This window comes from Pezoporus occidentalis, unplaced genomic scaffold (assembly GCF_034315485.1).
Source record: "Pezoporus occidentalis ecotype Australia unplaced genomic scaffold, CSIRO_AGI_Poc_V1 ctg32, whole genome shotgun sequence".
Lineage (NCBI taxonomy): Eukaryota > Metazoa > Chordata > Aves > Psittaciformes > Psittacidae > Pezoporus > Pezoporus occidentalis.
Window position 1 is genome coordinate 403461 of NW_026915158.1, and position 22175 is coordinate 425635.

Genomic DNA, 22175 nt, shown 5'->3' on the forward strand with positions numbered 1-22175 from the left:
ATGCAATATGAAAGGGAAGATAATCAATCCAAAAGAGAAATTATAAAATACTGAAGATGGATAAAAAGAATAGAGTATACCAAGGGAAAGTTCAAGGACAGTGAGAACAAGGGTTTTCTTAAGGTATATAAAGAACAACAATAAAGAAATTCCAGCAATAGTGCCTTATTAGCTGGAAATATTAAAGCCATTAATAATATTAGAGTCAATAAATATTTTTTAATATTAGAAAAAGCAGGGTGCCTTCCTAGCAGACAGGCAGGAAGCTGAACCATGTCTAGAGACAATAAAATATTTAAATCAGTTACCCGCGATACAAGTATCCATAAAACTCAAATCTTCCGTGCTACCGTGTAGCCATGAAGGCCACTGGTTAGCAAAATCTGAGGGTCATTTGTGGGGCACCTTGAAATGTGGGGTAAATGCTGGGAGATAGCTAATGCTGTGCGACACACCAAAAGGCTAAGAAGGAAAGTTTAACGACTGGTTGCCTACCGCCTCCCACTGCACACAAAGTTTGGGGGGAGCCCAAATAGGGTTCCCTCAATGCCACTAAGGAACTTAAGGATAAGAGCACAGTTATGTTGTTATTTATGTTTTACTTTCAAGGAAACAAATGTAAGTTTTTATTTAACCAAAGCTGATTCCATTCTGTGAGGAGCTGGCAACTAGGACGTGGTAGGAAATTATATTAACCAATGGTAAAACTTTGTAGAGGATGACAGCAAAAGAAACAGTGAGGATGGAGCAGGTTATCAGATAGTCTGAACGATTTCATAATCCAGCCTCACTTAAACAAGGAGACTTGAAGGAAACCAGCACATGGTTGTGTATTGCAGAATAAGGAATGTCCTCCTGACTCCCATTTTTAAGTGGGAATCTACCCTGGGAAGCTGCAACTGTGAAAGCACTGGAGAGATGGATATACAAGACACTTTTCATTTTGGTGTAGCAAAGTAATCTCTAGCCTGAACAATCTCATTTTCGTTGCCCAGCCAGCGAGATAGAGACATAAACCACCGCGGACTTGGGTATGAACGTTGCTAAATGAACGGTCAGCGTTATACAGATGATTGCAGTCATCTACAAGGGAGTGCAAGAATACAAATGTCTGGGACAATGACTCCAGCATGAGGACAGATGCTTGTAATGCTAGGGATTAGGCAGAAAGAGGCTATTTGTAAGGAAATAATCACTGAGTACAAAATCAGATGCTGCGCCTTCAGCGAGGAGACTTGGCAGTGGCAGTCCTCTCTCAGACGCATTAGATTGCTCAAGATTTCTGCCACAACAACTGACACTCAAGGCAATAGTGCAGTTCATGCACTCATTTCATTTCACATTTGAAATTAATATTTTGTAGATGGCAGCCTACAGTTGCTAGGAAATGGGGGGGGGGGGGGGGCGAGAGCAAAAGTAAATAAATAACTGCTAATCACACCCAGAGAGCCTGGGGGAGCAGGGGCAGAGAGCCAAGAAATGCTTTGGAAAATTGTGAGTGGCATATTTAAAACTTTTATTCCCCAAATGTGTTTTCTCCTATCACACAGAACATGATCAGCCATGAAACTTTGGCAGTTCCTCAGTGATTGGACTACTTAGGTGGGTGCTTAAGGTGTGAGCTGCCAGTGTGTCGCTCACCACCCTTCCCTCTCTCTGAGGGGGACACTGCATGCATTTTTAGGTGACTTCCTTGCACAAGAATTGAGCTTACATGGGTTCATTTCCCTGCTTTTGTGAAGAATGTCTCCCATTTTTAAGCAGATAGTCTGGGTCCTTCTGTCCAAGCGTCATTCTCAGGAAGCACTGTGGACTGTGAGGCATTTTCTTGCCACCTGCTCAAGGAGTTAGGAAATTTAGGGTATAATTCAATTGCATTTGTTCTCCCTTTCTTTAAAGGGGGGAAACATTATCAGGGCAAACACAACCACTCACCAGGGCAGCTGCTGCAGAGGAAACCTTATTTCAACTTATGCTCATAGGAGAGAGTGATGGCTGTATCACTCGGAGAGGGGTGCCTTGCATTTCTAATGAGACCGTCAGTGTAATGGGAATTTAGCAGAGCATTTAGCCAGTTTAAATGGTTTTGGAGAGCCATGTAGACCAGTTTAGATGGATTCAAGCCAAGGACAGAAATCTTTTCCTTCAGAGCATCTATTTTTTATTGAATTGCTAATTCTATTTGTATAGACTGAGTCCGTTTTTCAGGCATTTAAATTCGATACTCTGGAATTAAATCTCACATTGATATATATGCTTCATTCCAGCATTAAGTACATTAATATTTCACCAGCCTGATTTTACTGGCCTTTTCCCTCTGTTTTTAATTAGATTTGATGGTATTCTATATAATCGTGTTTTTCTACATGTTTCTGTGTAGCGGAATTTGCACAAACTGTTTGTGGAGAGGGGTTTACAACTTAAACATCATATATTCCAAGTGAATTCTAGATGCTGCAAACAGTGCTTGCAGAGGTCTTACAAGCCTGTTGAAAGCTCTATTACAGCATTTATAAAATATCCTCTTGATCTAGTTGTTTACCTCAATCCATAAGCTTTTGACTTTGTTTCATATAAAACACAAATAAATACTACACTTTTCAGATAATATAAATGCATGAGCTTTTTTAAATTGAAGCATTTGCATCAGTTATAGCACTAAAGTGAAAAATAATTTCAGCAATCAGAATCTAATTAATTAAAAATTACTACTGTATAAAACAGCTACTCGCATATTTAGGATTAGTAAACAAAGCTATTTGAAATACCTGTTTTGGCTATAGGTAAGCAGCAAACATAACTGGCCATCTGTTATGTGCAAATAACCAAGGCAATAGCAACAACATTAGTTTCCCTTTTTTCTTTTTTTATGAGAAAGGAAATGCGTTCATCTGTTTCTTATGAATTCTTCGTACTTCTTAGCAGGCAGATTTTCCCTTGCGTTTCTCTTTTAGAAAACAACCAAAGACAGCCAGAAACCAAAGGTACATTTGTCTTATTGGCGCTTAAGTCTTATTATGTACGTGAGCACTTCTAGTTGAAATAATCCCAGTAACATAAGGGCACAGTCTGGATAGGAACAGCAGATTCCCACCTGGCATTCTCTCTCATTTTGCTGGGAACAAGAGTTAAAGGTCTTGCAGTGTTGTGCCTCCAGGAAGGTTTTGTTTTGGTTTTCTACAGCATGAAGTAATGCTTTTCTTCTCCTACAACAGCGCATCAGTTGTGACTTGAAACATCTGGAGGCAGCCTGAGAACCTTCTAGCATACTGCTACGTAGAATAGTATCTATTTTCTTTCTGAGCTTCTGGCAATATTGAAATTAATGTCCAGTTCTTGAAAGGTCTCTGTGCATTTATGGGAAGGAAAATAAAATGTCAATATTGTCCATTAAAAATTAAGATGATTTTCCAAAACCAGTCTCATTCACCAAAACCAAGTGAAACATTGTGGTGGCACAAACTCGAAGGAACACTTAGTTATCTGATTTTCATATTTCATCACAACTCTTTGCTTTGTGGGGTTCCTCTTCAACTAAAATCAAAGTATTTTTCCCCTACTGAAGTTCCTTTCCTACATAATGAGCAGAAATCACAAAAGTCCATAACAAACATGGTATTCTGACTGAGATGCTGCCTAGCATTAAAATGGAACAATATACTTGATCAGATTAACACATTCATGAGATCTTTCACAAATTGCAAAGATGGTGACTTCTGAATTTATTTAAATGACAATTGCAACATACATATATTTGCGCCCCGGGCTTGCAAACCATTGCCATATTCTCTCCTAAAGCATTAGTGTTAATGATTTAATTACTATCAATATTTTCTCTTTCCCATCTTGAATTTTTTTCATTTTAATTATCAAAATTATCATGAAGACCATCTCTCATATAGTAGCTTAGACCACCAGAGGGATGCAAGGAGGGGTTTCTCCCTCATTTTCATAACCTCTCTTGAAAATCTTTAGGGCCTCTTCTCTTGTCATTTGATTTATTTGCCAGAAGAGAATCTCTCTAATCACAAAAGAAAACCACAGAGGCATTTTTTTTGAGAGTTTTATGCCTCTGTAAATAATTTTCAGGGAGGAATTTGTTGGGGAAGGGGGAAAAGAGGATAGAATTCATTAGACCAAGGACTGTGAAATGTATCAGAGGTTAAAGTAAAAAGCAAGGTGTTAAGTCTGCTGCTTCTTTCATGTGCACCAGCAGCTGTGAAGACTTGTGGGTCTGTGTCTTCATCCTGTAAGAAAATCCATATCCTGCTAAGTAGGGCCAAGCTGTAAGGGTCTCAGACTGGCTCCAGATATTAAAAGTTGCAACTGATTCCCAACTGGCTATTGAAGACCATCTCCGCTCGACACCATACCATCCACAATCCACATCCGAATCCACAACCCTTACCCAGGAGCTCCTTCTCCTGCAGCTCTTTCAAACCCCAAAATCTTTGATCTGGGCCCTGGCTCTACCCTCACACTTGAAAGCTGATGTTGCTTCCCAGAGGAGAAACTAGATGTCTTCCTGCATCCCCTGGACTTTGGTTGGTGCTGTACATGATCCTTGCTCGGGTCCTGACTTTCCAGCAAGAACAAATCAGGAAAAAAGACAGATGAAAGAGTGAAGTTGCAAGTCTCAACCTGACCATTCCCTTTGAGCAAGGTAGTTCCTGGGAAGCCTGTAATGCCCTCCCTTCCAAAACCCTGGGTACTTTTGACCAGGAGCATCTTCTGGCCCTGTGACATGCTGGGGTGAGCAGGGTCCCTCTGCAGTGCCCCCCGTGGTCACCCCACCTCAGTAGCCTGCTGGACCAATACAGTGAGCAGCCCCCACATAAAACAGGTCAGGCTTTCTGATGAGCTATGTGGGAGATTTGGACATGCAGTCACATTGAAACTGGCAGATGTTGGATATCGGTGCCCTCCAGAAGACTAGTAACCCCTCACCCTCTTCCTTTCCCATTGTAAATGAGCGGCCCAGCACCCCAGGCTGCAACCCCTTAATTGGCTACTGGAGAAGGAAACCAGGTGGCTTGCTGAGGCATTCCTCAATATCCCAAACTCATCCTCATTTCCTTTCATTTTGTCTCTACCTGTCACATTCTTTGCAGAGAAAGGAACGAATGCATTAGAGTGCAGTGAGCGGTCCCATCCAAGCATCCCACCCCTTGCTGCCTCCACGACTTTGCAGAGATTTCACTAAAAATGTGTAATTAGGTTCTGCAAAGTGATTGCCTGACCGCATGTGCTCTTTTCAAGTGCAGAAGCCCTTATGTAGTGGTGTGTGCTTTTCAGAGCTGCATCGAGTACCATTTCCTTTTTCTAGCTTTTGTTTACAAAGTTATATTTACTCATCTTCTTACCAGTGCCCAAGCACATCAAAGCCAAGTCCATTCCAAAAAATCCTAAAGCTCATGAACGATGTCACTTCCTGGCCTCAATTTTGCATATTCTGAAAAAGGTGTTACAGAAAATAACTATAGATAGGCTGTGTTGAAAAGGCTGTATTTGCACATGGCCTTAAGTATGTGTTTGTCTGTTCATCCTTTTACTAGTTTGCCAGAATATGTAAAGAAATTTCATCCTGAACATGGGTTGATTTAAATATGACCTGAAGTTCTCTGCTAACATAGGGTGTACCAAAGCTCCTTCTGTGCTGAATCTGTGCCAAAGTGCTTTTCAGATAAATTACGAATTAATGCCTCTCTTTAGCTTAAAGTGTTTTTCTTCTCTTTTGCCTATCTTCAAGTGTGGTCTGCTGGTCTAGATGTGGACTTCTTTTTTAAATCGCTATTGTGATGGTGGAAATGAATTGTTGAAGGGAAGCGTTCCTCAAAAGCACCCAGACTCAAAACTGATCTAGCTTACTGGAGTCCCTATAACACAAATACCTCCTTGTCACCCAGGCCATGCTTCAGCCTGGGCTGTGAGAGCTGCCTCATGTTCAGTGAGTCTCCTAGTCCAGGACTGCTGGCAGGTGAAGCTGAAGCAACCAGTGGCAGTGTGACCTGCTCTGGCTGTAGCTTTGTAGATCAGGTCTCAGGGCCTCAGATGACTACGAAATCAGTGAAAACTTTTAGGCGTGGAGGCTATACCTGCACAGCTCCTGACTTTACAAGGTAGACCTCTACACTGGCAAGCTGTCTTAACCTGATGCCTGATCCTTATGACAAATACCTGGATCAAACAGGCCAGATCCCACTCAGCAGAAAAAAAGCAAGCAAGTAAGCAAGCGTTTTATGGTTACCTGTTTTTTCCTATCCTCCGCATTAGGAGATAGTTTGTACTCTGTTGGCAGTTCCAAAAGGGGCCATGAGCCCCAGGGAAGCAGTGCTTTTCTTGGAGAGCAGTGCTTCTGAAATGAGAAACAGACAGGAAAAATAAAGACAGGCTAAAACATGCAAGCAAGGAGAGGTTGATAGACCATCTCTCTCTGGTTAAATCACAATGAGTGCCGATTTCATCACATTTAATCACGTACTGGTCAGTTCCAGATCTGAGCTTTCTGTTTTCAAGCACTATTTTCTCAAGGATGCCCTGAAAAGATCAAACTTTTTCAGTTTGAGCAATTGTAAGATTGTTTGGCTCCCTGGGATCCAAAGCCAATGTGGATCTTGCAGTGTTTACAGGAAGCTTTGCTTCTCTGACATATTTTAGCTCCTAGGAGTTATATCCTGTCATTCATACCTGTCCCATTTGCTCACTTCTCAGCAGGGCTTGTTAGCTTGGATGGTGGCTGCATTGATACAGCCACTGAGTTTTTGCTGACTCGGGAGATGACAGAGAAAGCTTTTTCCTGCCTGTGGACATATTTCCAGATAAAACACGAGCAAGTCTTGCTTTGAGATTGTTAAGTTCCCCTAACTCAATGGGTGTCTTATATATTTGAGGTGTCTGAATTGCAATGTGATATGTTGGTTTTACAGAGGAAAAATCTTGGCACAAGTAGAAGGAAATGTGGGGGAATAGGAAGACAAGAGTCTTTAAGAGATGAACTAGTGGGAATTTCTGCTCTGACCTTGAATCCTGTTCCTACACACCTACGTTCCCCAAAAGGTGCTGTGGGGAAACAGGGAAGCAGCTGTGATGGCAGCAACAGGCAGGCACTGTGTGTATAGTGAGGAGCTGAGGAGAGGGTGGTTATGCTCCGTGCTCTTTTAAGACACAGCACACCGGGTAGCCCATGTAAGTGTCACGCTTTTCAGGCATACTCTTGGAAGATCTAGGCACAAGAGCAAGGAGGTGGTTTAGAAATTACTACATATGTCTTCCTGAGATATTTGCACTCCAGGGACCACCCACATCATAGGATACGTTTGAATTGCTCACCAAGCTTTCTGCTGGAGTCAAGATGAAATTGCAGATTCTCTTTTCCCACAGCGCAGGAAAAAATAGCAACTTTCTGAATTATTATTACTATTAACAGAGGCGTTTTTTAAAAATAGGTGCCATTCTTGAAGACCTTTGAAGCTCTGGGGGAAATCTTTCCACCTCTTCAACTCCTTTAACTGCTGGTTACTTAACCCCAGCTTGTAAAAAAAAAATGCCTGGAGGTAAAAACAAGCTCCTCTTTTTTGTGAGCCAGTTTAAGCAAGTTGAGGAAAGGATATGGGAAGGGAGGATGAAATCCCCATTAGGGAAGAAGCCTTATTTTTTACATTTATGTGACAGTGAAATCCTTGTGGATTCTTCTGTGCACTGAGACAATATATTTTGGTTTTAATTGTTTCAGTCAATGTCAATTTTACATCAAACATGCAATAAAGTAAAAATGGCCTTTGGGAAACATCATTGAATCTATTTTGTGCTGCAGTACTGCCAGTGTAAATATCTACTTCTGTTTTGTAAGCTGAAAGCCAAAAGGAGCAAAATTTTCCTTTCAGAGAGACTACTGACCTGTCAGCATCAAAAATATTATTTTTAGCATACAAAAATTGTTTTTCAGTGATTGTAATAACAAGAACCTTTGCAAAATCCATTATTACTCTAGTAAACATTTTCCCTTGGGCAGTAATAGAAGGAAATGTATTAAGAAGTTGGTTGATAGCAACTGGATAAGAAAAAATTATGAAGTATCACAGCTACAGTTTCTGGGATAAAATATATTTTCTTTTTCTTTAAATTATTAAATGTTTACAGTAGCTCAGAGGAAAATATCAAATCTGAAGCATTTTTGTAAATTATAATTTATTTCACTGCTTGCTTTCCAGAATGCTAGAAGATGACCTCAAGTTAAGCAGCGATGAAGAAGAGAATAACCAGGTAAGAACCATTCAACTAACATGTCACTTGTAGCATGTTTCATGTGGAAACTGAGCTACTGCAAATATTTTGCTAATGCTTTTCAAAACATACATAAAGGTTATCAAAATACATGGCAGTACTGTAACTGGAGTAACAGATGTTGCTGCTCAGAGCCAGCCCGTGTGTGCTAACTGCTGGATTGGTGGGGAACAGTCTGCAGTGCTCTTGATTTATTACCTTGATGTGACCCAGAAGGTTTTTGTATCAGCCTCCTCCTGATTTGATTTTGTTTTGTTTTAAAGAGCAGCCAAGGAAGGGAGAATCAGGAATTCTGCATTAAGGATTCAGGCCAAACTTTACTGTCATGAGCTGGCCCCAAGTATTAGCAGCTGGGCTACTTTCCTCTTACCTGCCTAGAGCCTCACCAGCATCCCCCCAGTCCTCACCTCTCCCCTGAGCATTTTCAGTCCTGTCTCTGTGTGGCCCATGTGTGCCAAGAAAGCTGAAGACAGCTGGGAGAAAGCCTTAGCTGTGCATTTGATCCACTCCATAACACAGCAATTAGGGCACTTGCCTGGGTTTTAATGACACCAAACTACTTGGCTGGGAGCAGATATGTCAGCCAAATATTCCGTGTGTTGAGAGATCTGGGTTTGTTGCTGGGGGAAGGTGTCTCCCAATGTTTTTTTTCTAACTATTACAAGCTCACTAGAATAGAGCTGGATCTTGACTTTTCAATGGCCAGCTGACTGCCTCGTTTCCAAGCAGAGTTATGCCATACTCTCTCCTTCTCAGAATACTGTCAGAGGCGATTGGGTTGGGGACGAGAGAGAAGGAGCCTCTTCCCTTTCTCTTGTACTAAAATGCATGCCCTGTGCCTTCAACAGAGCATATGAGGGAAGTACTGCCCCTGGTTGCATCTCACAGATGGATCCAGACTTGGATGTAACAGGGTTTCAAATATGATTATTTCAGTGAGGGGTCACTGGAGCTATCTAGACTTCTGAAATTCAGGATCTTAGACAAATTCTAGGTATGTAGGCATGAAGCTCTTCCAGGGTTTTCTTTAACTCTTGTTATTAGAAGTCTCTGTTTTACAATATATTCCAAACAACAGGTAAATCAAAAACCTTTTAATATTTATACTACACCATTATTTCATCTATTTTGAGCAAAGCTTCTTGGTGTTCAGAAGATTCAGGACATAAATTCAATTATTTACATATTTATAGGATTTCTTTTTGTTTAATGTATTTCATCCTGAAATGCTTCACATTTAATTACTCTTCCTGCTTGTCTAGATAGTTTAAAATACAGTGCATAGACAGCGTAGGGCAAAGGAAAGTGAGGGACAGAAAGTATGTCTGAAGAATAACAATAGCACACCAAAAGGGAGGAGCCAGGGATCAGGAGAGATGGCTTGTCCTTCAGGTTGGAAAGGAGATGGATGTGAGTATGAAACAGTCTGGCAGAGCCAGACAGCTGAAATTCAGGTTTGCTTCATAGCAAGCAGAAAAGGACATGTGAAAATGTTTATCATGTGGGAGATAACATTAGTAAGTTTAAGTGGAGAAGGGATCATGGAAAACAGCTTCTGTTTGGACATACAGACATGGTACCTTCAGTTTAGTGTCAGCACTTACAACTGTTAACATCTTTCGTGCACTTGACTTGTTCAGTATTATGTGTGCTACACAAGGTCTTCGCTGAGTAAGCAGAGTTTTAAAGTACAGCTGGTATAGCCTGGGTCTTTCACCCCAGTGCTCAAACAAGCTTTGCAGAGCCAAGACAGAGTTTGCTACACACACAGCAGAGAGCAGAGCTGAGATCCCATTACTCACTTCTAATCATCACGGGCCCTAGCATGAGCAACCATCGGCAATTACTTTGTGATTTGGTCCCTGTTCCTAGTCACTTTTTTTTCTAACTTGACTGTACAGATAAAAATCTCCTGGAAGCACAGGCTGGCTCCTGCTGTATGAAATGCTTTGTAGAGCCTCAGCTGAGATGTGAAGATTTGCCTAACAAGCAATCCTAGATAAATATGCCTGCTGGATAAACAAAACACTACATTTCCATCTTCCTAGTTGGAAATAGGGTCCAAAAAAAGAATAACACAGGTCCTCTCTGCCAATAAATGCACGGATTATAACATGGACCTGTGCTAAATATCAGTGGGAGACCCCATGTCATTTTACTTTCTAATTCAGAGGCTCTCTAATCTCAGATCTCCTCCTAAGCTTGAGAACAGGAAAGAAAGAAACCAAAGATGAAGGGATAGAAACAGTACATGAGTGATTCCTAGATATTTCTTATGTAATTAACTGACCTTTGAGCAATCAAACTCATTTAGGTAATCCAATCTCTCAAAGAGCTGAAGGTGATCTGTACAAGAACTGCGAAACTTTTAATTTTGCTAATTTCTGAACTGGGAATTTTAGGGGAAAGATTCTGAAAACTTTGGAGGAGATTTTTTTTCCTGTTGGAAATCGCCAAGCAGCGACCGGAAAGTTTCTGAAGTGGTGCAAAGGGAGACAGGTGCCTCTGTGCTCCCAGAGCTGGAATCTGGAGGGCTGTGACTGACCCAGGGAATGTGAGCCATAGATGACGAAGGCCAGATGCAAGACAGAGGCATGATTAAGAGCTTTGGGACCACAGTGGGCAAGGCATTCCCATCCCTTCCCTCCTCATTGGCAATTAAGGTAGTGAGATTCACAGACCCAGGAGAGGCAAAAGAGGCTGTGTTTGAGCTGAGTGTGTGTGCGCCGACAGTAATTACATTATCCACACATATTAGTCTCTTAATTTTAATTACATAAATGTATTTTTCTTCTTTAATGAGCATAGTTTATCCATTTAAACTCATCGTTTCAATTTTACAGGCAGTGATCATAAGATCAAATATGCAGAAGGAAAATTTCCTGTTGGCATATTTTACATCACACAGATTGAAGAAAATGTACTTTTTAATCCCCAATCAATATCTGAAGAGCATGCAATTAACAGATACCAAGGTAGTTAACACAAATCTGCAAGTTAAAGAGCCAATTCATTTTGATTTATAACACATAGAGTAATATTTTCATCATCGTTTCTCCCAGAAAGCATCTGAAGCTTTGTAGCATGAAGATGTCAAAATTGTATTTAAGATTGTTCAGAGTACTGAAGTGTGGTGGTTATTGCCTTTTGGTTCCTTGAAGTGTGGCATAGCACATGAAACAGTCCCCATTTTAATACCCTGCTCTTCTCCGTAGAGGTCACTGGATAACTTAAATCAGCCTTGGGTGAAATATTAAAAGGAGATTGTCAGTTGTAATATGATCAATTCTCTTTTTTCCCACCTACTTGTCCTTTTACAACATGAAAATTTTGTAATAGAAAGTAGTTCTTTTAAGGAGAAAAAGATCTCTGGCATCATTTGCGCAATTCTTGTCAATCAATAGCCAAATAAATTAACTGACTGGTAGGCATACATGGAATAATAATCTAACATATTTTTGCAACCCAAGTCTGCTTCCTTGTATGCATTTTTTCTGCGCGGGATCAGGTTGGTTGCCGCTGAAGTTTTGTGGCTATGAAAATTTATTACCCACAGAGTCAATCTGCATTCTGGCTGCCAAGTCTGAATAAATAGAGTCATTGTGCTTGTCTGGAATATGTAACCAAAGTTCACCGAGTCAGCTTGACTTTCACATCCCATGGGATTCATAAAAGCCAACACCCTGGTATGTGCTCTTGATTCCTGCCAAAATTTTGTAAAATTGTATAAACAGAAGTTGAAGAAGCAATAAGAACACACTCTCAGGGACATGGCTCTGCACTCCAGATCCTGCTGTATCTTGAAAGGAAAGTCCCAATTTTAGTACTTTTTGTTTGCTCTAAATAATTGCATGACTATCTGCCTGCACCAGTACGTAAATGCAGGGGTTGAAGACACCCTCCATGCACAGTACACAGGGAGGCAGTGAACAGTCCCCTTGGGTTCATTAATTTTGCTCATGTGCCCTGTACCAAAGGAAGAGGGAAGGCAGCGTTTGCCTGCAAGTGGCTGCCTGCCTTAAGAAGGGACAGCGACAGGCTGGCCTGTAGGGTCTGAGTGGTGTGAGTGAAACCAGCCCCTCTGCAGGCAAGCCAAGACAAACAGAAAGCCATGTCCCTTCACAGGCGACCCCGGGGGAAGAACAGCCTCAAGAAAGCTCACTAGGAACAGCTTCAGTGTGATAAAATAATAGTCTCAGCATCCTGGTCTGGCTCACCACCCAAAGTTCCACAGGGTGAGAGCAGCCCACCCAGCTTGTGTCTTCCCAGGGGTCCTGGGGCTGCCACCCATCCATAGCAACCTGGGGACAGCCAGGGTGGGCTGCTGGCCCTGGGGGAGCTGTGTGTGTTCCATCATCGCCCTGGCCATGGATGAGATAGAAAATTTTATGATAATTCGAGTTACAAACATACCTCCATAGATGTGTATGTTTCCTCCCCATCGTGTATGTGCTTAGGGGTGACACGGCTCAGCACTGGAAATGCATATTTCTGGCAGGACTCTCTGCAGTGTAGGCATATAGGACCAGCCAAATCCATCCCACTGTTGCAACAGAACAAAAGTTTGTCTACGTTGCCAACAGCAGTGGGGCCAGGTCCCTAAGTAAATAGCATTAGGAAATTATTGAATTTTTTCAGTCATAAAATCATGGTTTGTTTCCTCAGTGGTAGCCAGAAACAAGTGAGAAAGGATGTATGTAAAGAGAATCTTTTTAATGCGGGGTAGGACTTTTCCCTCTTACTTTTGGATATGGACTGACAACAAGTAAAAAGATAAAAATTATCCTGGAATGAATGGTCATGCATCCACCTTCTTCCAGAAGGAATAATTTCTAGCAGAGTCACTATAAGCATTACTTCAGCATATGAAATGCAGAATATTCCAGTTAATCTGAAGCCATCTGTAATGAATTTTGAGGTAAATTAAAAAAGGGGTAAAGTGGCTATGAGCTTTCTTTGCAGAAGACCTCCTCTGTTAAGACAGTGCTTTCTGAAGTCAAAGATCAACTGAGCAGAGAGCAGAGTCATGTACATCTAGAGAGAAAAGTTATATTGGGCAAATTATAACTCTCCACTGCATAGCCCTGTTGATCATGAGAACTATTTTTAGGCAGTGCTAATTGCATTCACATATGGCATGTCCAAATATTTTAGCCACATTAAGTAATTTTCATGTTGTGCCCCCTTTTATTCACCTCTTCATCAGCGCAATACATGATGCTTGATGCTTGATCAGAAGGAAAAATGAGTGAAAAAGGAGATGAGAACACTCAGCCCTGAAAAAAAAACTACAAAGCCCACGAATTAATTTCTCTCTCAAAAAATACCCTCATAAACTTGGATGGGAAAAAGAAAAATCTTTCTGATGAGAAGTTTCTCACTCCACTGAGCATAGGAAACTTATTTCATGAAGCCTGGCCATGTGAAGTCTGACTGCAATCAAAACTGCACAAAGCAGAGATAAGCAGAAGTGGAAAAATTAAGTTTGGGGTTAAGGAATGGCTGGAACCTCAGGTGGTTTTGTACTTAATCCAAATGCTCTGCTTAGCCCTGTGTCTCTATAGCATGAGTGCATTTTTAGACTGGAGGAATAGCCACTGTAACCGCCTTACTTAACTCAGTCTGAGTCTATTATTTCCCGTGTATTAAAGAAGCAATCCTTTTGGTATCCAATTTAACTAAAATCCAGAGTAAGATTTAAGCCAGCTGAGTCAAGCTTTTTTTGTGGTTTGCCAGCTCTGATTTTAAAATCTCTGTGACATCTAAATTTGCACTTCCACAAGGCATGACAAGAAGACCAAGATTGCCTCACTGAAACTGTCAGATGAAACAAAATAAGAGCTCAGTCTTGTCCTGCCAAACTTGGCTCACATCACTGCCTATCTTACAAAATCAGATTCAATGTCTGGCAGGCAGGATCAAGCTCTAAATTTGAATGCCACCACCATGAATGACAGTGAAAAAGGTTAGAGATCAGCTTGGCTCTTGGACATGCACAAAATGTGGGGAAATTCAAACACAGCACTCTGATCCCCATGTTCCTGAATAGCAAACCTCTAAAAATAGTCTGGAAAATAAAATTGAAGTACAAGTGCATCTTCCTTGTCTCTTTATATGGATGCTAGGATTAAGCTAAGTTTTAGCTCTAGTAAATCTCCAAAGCCTGCCCTTTTCCTCTGGTATCACCTTTTTCCAAGCCTAACAGGTTTTATTGCTATAACCTCCTTAACCCCATCTTGTTGAAATCTTTGCTTAGTTTTTTTTTCCCCTTGTGAACTGGAATTACTGTATGGATATCTGCTTTGACTGTCATGGGAACATATCCCAGTGCAGTCAATTCAGCAGTGTTGGCTAATTTGGGGCATAAAGAAGGATTAGTTTCCGTATCTCCAGGCTGGCTTTCCCTTGTCCCTGCCCATCGTGAGCCCTTCAGCCCATGCACCTCTGCTCCAGCTGAGGAGAGCCCTCACTGTGCCTGAGCCTTCACACCACTCATGTGGCCACAATGAGACTTTTTGCCTTCAGGAAAATTCATTCCAGTGTGCCTGTAAGAGAACAGTTAAATAACCAGGAGTCACAAATAATTTAGAGCACAAATTACTGTCATTTGTAATATTGCAGCTATTGGAAGCTGTAAGAAGAGAACATACCCTGCTTGTGTATCTCTCACACATTCGCACACACACAAACACAGACTCACAGGCTCTCTAGGAGCTGCCTGTTGCTCTCTGCAAGGCAGAAGATCAAGCTCACTCCTCTCCCCTTGGCAGTTCAGCTCAGGCTGGTCTGGGGTCAGCATGAAAAGCTGTGTGAAGGAGATGTGGTGCACAGAGATGGATGACAGCAGAAACAGAGAAAGAGGCAGCTGAGAGCATGTCAGGAAACAAAAGGAACATGAAAAGGGAAAGGGATTAGGGGAATAAGAAAGGAAATTAATGAAGAAAAGAAATGGGGGGGGGGGGGGGGAAGGACATTATAAAGGAAATAGCAACTGTATTAGAACATGACGAGAAATAAGGAAAAGAGCCAGCAGCCAATCCATCAAAACTAGCATTTAAGAAATACAGACTGTGAAACCATTGCTACAATTTCTCCTTCACCTAGGATGAAATCTCTTTCCTCTGAAGTCAGCAGGAGTTTAGCCACTGATTTCAATCAGCCTAGGATGTTATCCCCCTGTCTTCTTTTGTATTTCCTAGCACAGTCAAAGCAGATACTTGGGTAGTAGCAAAAGCATCATAGTCTACATAGCACCTCCCTAGGCAGAGTTACCACTATTTGGGGAACTTAGACTTGTATTTCCCCTATTTTCACATATACAGGGTTTTGGGATAATTATACTTGAAGTTCTGAGCTTTTTGTCTCCCCAATAAATCTTGTAAAGCCTGTGGCACAACACTGAATATTTTTGTAAGCAGCACTGTAACCAAGTTACCTTTTCTTGAATAAGGAGGCTATTTCCGTGGAAACAGAGGAGGTGACCACAGCTTCACTTGCAGTGACTGAGACCTTTCTCCAGTGTCGTTGGGAAATAACCATTTTATTAACGTTAAGTACCATGGATTTTGCTTCTGCTCATCTCCACTGAAAAAGATGAAAGCTAACTCATCTGTGTTGAAACTCTGCATGGTTGTTGGGGCCTCAACATTTACAGATCTATAAAATTCTCTGTATGGTTAATACCCATGCTGATTATACAGTAATTTGGAGATCCAAATCACTTTACAAGTATTAACTACTTAATACAATGCCCCTGAGAGGTATTTAGGTAGAGCTAAGCAAGAATTATTATCTCTGTAGAACTGACAGGGAGACTGGGACTGAGATGTGGCTTGTTTGAAGCCACATGGCAAGTCAGTTACAAAGCCAGGATTAGCACCTGAGTCTTTCACTCGCAGGTTGCCATGTTCAAGTCACTAGACTGTGCTGCCCCTGAAGATTAATAAGGATTAATAGGCAAAGCAGAGGAGAAAGAACAATGTACGCCAGAAGTACAATAATAAAACTCCAGGGTGAAAAATGAATACTGAGGTGTTGAAAGGCCTGGAGAAATCATGAAATCCAGAAAGAGTTTTATAGTTTCTTAAAAGATGTGGCTCTGATGATAACCAACTCCAAGAGGGGAAGGAAGGGAGACCCTTTCAAGTCTTACAGCCTGTAAATTTTACATGAATACCAACTGGACAGTGAAAATCACATTCATACATTTATATTGCAAATTTACAGAGAAACACTCAAGCTACACTTTACAAGTGATTCTAAATCCCTCAGACAGCCACTCTGGAAGGCAATCCTCAAACAAAGCCCCTAGGAACAGTGAGAAGAACAGAATAATGCAGTGAGAGAAGGCACTTTAGGAATCATTTATGATAAATTCTCTGACCTGAGCTCCTCAGGCAGCTTCTTGTGGCCACAAGACACTCACAGGCATTTAAACAGGGCAAGTCTGTAGATGCGAGAGGGTTTCATTACTTGTGCTTTGAGCCCTCATGAGAGCACCATTGCAACACTGCAGCTCTACACTCTTCAAGGAGAACACTGAAAACTGAAGAGGTTTTCAAGACGAAGGTGAAGGACGCCTAACACATTTGGAAAACATGCCTTAGGGTGAAAGATATCCACCCAGTGAACTGAGCCTGTCAGAAGCTGTGCTGGTGACTGGCTGGATCACAGTCTATAAACACCCGCACAGGGAGAGGAGCCGAGAGGCTGGAAAGCAGCTCTTTCTCACAGGCAAAGGTATAATTTCCAGCAGAGGAAGGTCCCTATAAACAAAGCTGGAATAAACTCACATCTTAACACGTAAAGTGAAAAATCATGCATGTGCTTGGACTGAGCTGGGTTCACCATAAGTGGATTATCCACAAGTTGTGCTCTAGGTCCACAACAGCTCCCAGATCTGAAGCAGCAGAAAAGCTTTGGAGAGTCCTGTGGCCCAAGCTGCGGCATGAAGTCAGGTTGTGCCCTTCACAGAATTTTCTTCCTGGCTTCACTAGTTTAGGAAAAAATTGCATTTAAGCTAAAGACAAACAAGACCTTAGGAAATTAAAACAGAATCAACATGGAAGATGTATGAAGAGTGAAACGTGAAAGAAGACATATAAAAAGTATTTGCTCTGGTCTGGTTCCCAAATGGCAGTATATAGTAATGACGTCTTTCCTTAACCCTGGCTTGGAAACAGTGCATCTACAGCTCACTAACCACAGTCCAGTACAAGGTGGCATCCAGCAGCATGGGTGGTTGCTAATATGGGAGATGCTGACTTAGGACATAAATGGCTCACTGCATAGTTTCAAGGCAGCACCTACCACCTGAGGAAGACAAACAAGCTGCTCTGGAAGCAATGCAGTTTACTCATGCACAGGGAGTACATGTTGTTAAACTGTCACCAAAGAAATGGTTCAAATTCTCACCTTGTGTACACCTGTGCCACCTCAGGGAAGTCTCTGGCGTAACTTGTGTAACTCCATACAATTGCTGTAACAGAGCTCTCTCACGATAACAGTGATTAATCCACAGGACAGGAAAAATGGAAAGCAAAATGCCTGAATCTGCCAAGGGTCAATTTATTGGCTTTTATTTACCAAAGCATGTCATGGCTGAGGTATAGAAAAATGCATCTACAGTCAGCCTGCAGTGGCTCCAAGACACTCTTCCAAGCCGAGCAGAACATTCTTCGGTAGTTCTCAATTGCATCTCAATTGCAATCCAAAAATGCCTGCAAGCCCAGCAGTTTATGAAGCAATTATTTTCCAAACAGATTAAAAAAAAAAGACGAGGGATTCCTGGGGACACTCTTAGTGCTCCTGTATCTCCAGCTCAATAGCTGTATTCAACCCGTTCTGCTCACTGCTCAGTCCCAATTACAACGAGCTAGCTCGCTGCTCAGTCCCAATTACAATGAAAGTATTTAATTTCCTCTTTGATTTCCCTTCCACAACAGATTGCAACTTGTGACACTTCAAGTAATTTTGGTAGCTCATTTAACACACACTGAAACCTGAATATCTGCTGATTATGTTCCCAGGCTCTGGCTCATTGCAATAAAGGATGGAGAAAGGAGATGCAATCTCTTGAGATTGAGAACCTAACCATGACTACTGCTGGCTGAAAACTTGCTTTGTCCCAGTAGTCTTGGGGTACAGCTAGAATCTTTCATGAATGATTAATGAACTATAGGCAGATCAATGAAACTCTGCCCTAAATGTTTCTGTAACCAACTCATGTGGGGGTCAAAGAAGTCTAATCAGACGGTATCCTGTAATTTGCAACTCTTGATGTAGTGAAACAGAGTCATTCATCTCATTTACTGCGGCTGGTTTCTCTAGCCCAAGTACCTGAGTCAACTAAGTGATTGTTTTTTTCCCTTTCCTGCTTCCTACTCAGCATTAAAGTTATTATGTGGTGAGTTGGCCTCCAATATCCGTGTTCATATTGAGGAGAACCTTCCTCCATCAGTAACTCCACTGATTCCATGAACTGAAAATTCAGGATTATACTCATTGCTGGTGAACATGCTTGATAACTTATCAAGAGACTATTAAGCTTCCCATAAAGCCCTTTTTAGTGGTAAGTCTTAGAGATCTTTAAATTCTGTCAGCAATATCAAACTTTAAAATTATTTCTTATCCCATATTTCTATAACCAGTGTAGTCACTTACTTCCAGAAATAATAAAGGCTGTAGAACCATATTCTCATCTTCCTTGGTGGATGATGAGTTGGCCTCAGTAAAGTTGTTAACGATGTAAAATAAAATGCAAATTAAATAGCACAATCAAAATCAAGCTATTAAAAAAATAGTCATGCAGGCAGTATTGATAGTAAGTACCACCCTTTTGCTTATATTGTTACATAGATAACACCAGCATATTAGAAACATAATAAATCACAGAAAGCTGTTTCTATAGCCAGGAGTTTCTCAAACAATAGGTCATGACCCTGCATGGGGATTCATGAATGAGTCTGAATGGGGGCACAAAAAACTGTTAGTGAGAAGCAAGGGCAGATATTTCGCCCAAAGTTGAGCAGCTCAGTCCTGTAGCAGGGGAACAAGAAAGCAGACTGTAATTAGTGGCTGCAAGTGTTTATACTTGCTAGTGAACTGCTAACTACCTTTAATTACAACAGCTCACTCTCTCCCGGAGAGGGCAGCAATATAGGCTAGAATTAAAATTGCCAGATAGTTGCCTTTCACTGCAGGCAATAGATCTGTTTCTCCAGGGAGGAAGAATAAACTTGCGACTGGATCTTATTCCCCCGTCATTTGGAAATGGGGCCATTACTAACTCAGGGGGTCACACAAATATGCAGTCAGACACGGATGTATTTTCAAGTGGTGTAAGAAAGAAATCAATAGCCTCATTTACAGAATGTGCAACTACCAGGCAAAGACTGAGGTGCCCCATGCAAAGGACGTTTATTAAAGAACTTAAAATGAGAGGCTAATTGAAAAAGTGCGATCTCACTGAAATGCACTTGTCCATTTCTCTCTGCTGCCCTGCCTGTCATTTGAACCCACTTTCTTGCCCAGAAGGTATCACCTTTTCAAAGTTGTCAGCAACTGGATGCACCAGGATGGAAACTGATCAAGACTGCAGTCCAACACCACACAGTTAGCACCTTAAACAGGTCAAGATAAGAGTCCTCTCCTCTTCCCTCCTGCATGCAGCTTTTATTGAGACTGGAAAAGAAAGTATCCAGCTCTTTTCTCTCTCTCAAAATGAGGGATCTGGGGGAAATACAAGAGTGATACATACCCCATGCCCCCACGTTGAGGGCTTTTAGTATCATCAAAGTCCATGCTTGCTTTCTTGAGGTCTCTTGTAAGGTCCGTATGGCCTGTGGCTACAGAGCAGCCTGTTTCCTTCAGCCTTCCAGCTGTGGCAACCACCATGTACCTTCCTCCAGGAGTGCTCTACAGCTCCCCAGAATGCAGTAAGCGTGATGTCAGGTGAGAGTGACCTTGCAGGTGGACACACCCTTATCTCAGCAGCAAAGGTCTTCACTGCACACCGCCCACATGGTCCCATTCCCATTCTCACACCACATCCTGCGGTGTGACAACCTCTCCCTGGGGAAGCAGCTGGGAAGAGGGATCCAGGTTACAAATTACCTGGGGGGAAAGAGAGAAAGAGAGAGAGGGGGAAAGAGAGAAAAAGAGAGAGGGAGGGAGGAAGGAAGGGAGGGTGGGAGGGAGGAAGGGAGGAAGGAAGGAAGGAAAGGAAGGAAAGGAAGGAAAGGAAGGAAGGAAAAGAAAATGGAAAATAAATAAAAAAGAAGGAAAGGTGTTATTTTTCAGGTGGATCAGTTTTCCAACCTGTTGCATTGAACAACCACATGAACACTTGTGGTGGCCTGAGCCAAGAGTGGGAAATACTAGAAGTGACTTTAACAGCACTGCCACGTAGTGGCTGATTGTGAGTGAAAGACTAGCCCTAGATCCTGGCAGGAGAAAAGGTGAGATGACCTGAATGGTGTCTAAACAACTTGGCCATGTAAAAGGGCTCTCATAGTGAGAGGAGGCTCTGGAGTTTTGCAGGCAAAGGCTTAACACAGCACAAGCCTCACCAATGAAGCTAAGCAGCTTGAAACTCAAAATGGAAACAGCTTCCTGCTAGTGAGGGTGATTAGGCAGGGAGGATATGAACTTACAGTGGCCCAGGGCATTAAAGAAGACATTTAAGCCATAAGACATTCTTAAACCTAAGGTTTGGGTCTCTGTGGGATGAAATTGTCATAATGAGCTCTCCTCCTTGCAGAGGAGAGTGTAAAAATGGTGCCAGCCCATTGGACTGAAGAATGGCTGCTCCCAATAAATCCTGCCCTGTACCAGTAGCCTGAGTAACATGGATGGTGTTTTATCCAAAGACCATGCAAACAGGATGACCTACTGAAGAAAGTAAAAAATACCAGACTCCAAATATTATTCTTCTGACACTAAAACCATCATGTCTGTGCCGTGGGCATACCCTTACTGAGCTGCTGGGACTTTCCCAGCGCTTCCAACAGGTTCTCTGCCTGCTGTAAAAGTCACCAATAAGGTAAACCCCTCCTGCAAGCTGTGCCACCTTGTCTTCTAACAATTTGGTGTCTGATACATGGCAAATTACTTCTTCCCAGGGAACTCAGGAGGCACAAGTTATTCCAGAAAGTTCCTGCTTCAAGTAGAAACTCTTCCCATTCCTTCACTCCTGTCAGATCTACAGAGATCCACTCAGGGGATCTTTTCACACGTTTCTGCAAAATGCTTCATAACTACAACCACAAGTCAGCTTTTAGCAAGCTTTTCTTTACAACCTGTCACCAGCGTTTTGACTAGCCAGAAGGGTTACCTCCATGGTCTCTAGTGCTGAGCAGGATGCCTGCAAGCCATGCGGCTTGTTCGGGAATAGGGATACAGACCTCAGCAGCCTGAGAAGCCAGGGAGAATGGTTTCAAAACATTATTTACTGGAAACTGCAAAGACAAAACTAATGTTTAATTCTCTGCCCCTTCCTTGACTTTCTGTACTGCTTATCTTTGTCACTTCTGTGCCAGGTGAGGCACAGCCTGGACAGACACAGCTAGGAAGGGGATGCTCTGGGCAGCTTCAAGTGAAATGGAGGCTTTAAAATAGACTTTCAAGCCATTATGTATTTCATCTTTGCTTAGCAGCTGGTTACTGTGCTGAAGCCATGAATCACACCGCTTGAAGTGATTGAAGGAGGGGAAAGAATAATAATCATAAAGTGGCAAACCAGCTCAGGGATAGGCTTGGGAACCCTATTAAACTTGAGAGGCTACAATTTCTATTCCCAGACCTGCTGGTTAATACAAGAACAAGCACCATGCTTCCCCACCCCATCCAAAGAGTTGTACTAGGCAAAACCTGAGGAGCAAACCAGCAACAGG

The 22175-nt window shown here is 42.0% G+C and overlaps 1 protein-coding gene across 4 annotated transcripts in view; it reads left to right on the forward strand.

Moving 5' to 3' along the window:
• Positions 1-22175, forward strand: part of AFF3 (ALF transcription elongation factor 3) — a 321011-nt gene that overhangs the window by 221349 nt on the left and 77487 nt on the right. For all 4 annotated transcript variants that reach the window (XM_062628534.1, XM_062628535.1, XM_062628536.1 and 1 more), the window contains one exon: positions 8211-8262. In XM_062628534.1, coding sequence (XP_062484518.1) covers positions 8211-8262 — 52 coding nt within the window. The remainder of the gene's footprint in view (positions 1-8210; positions 8263-22175) is intronic.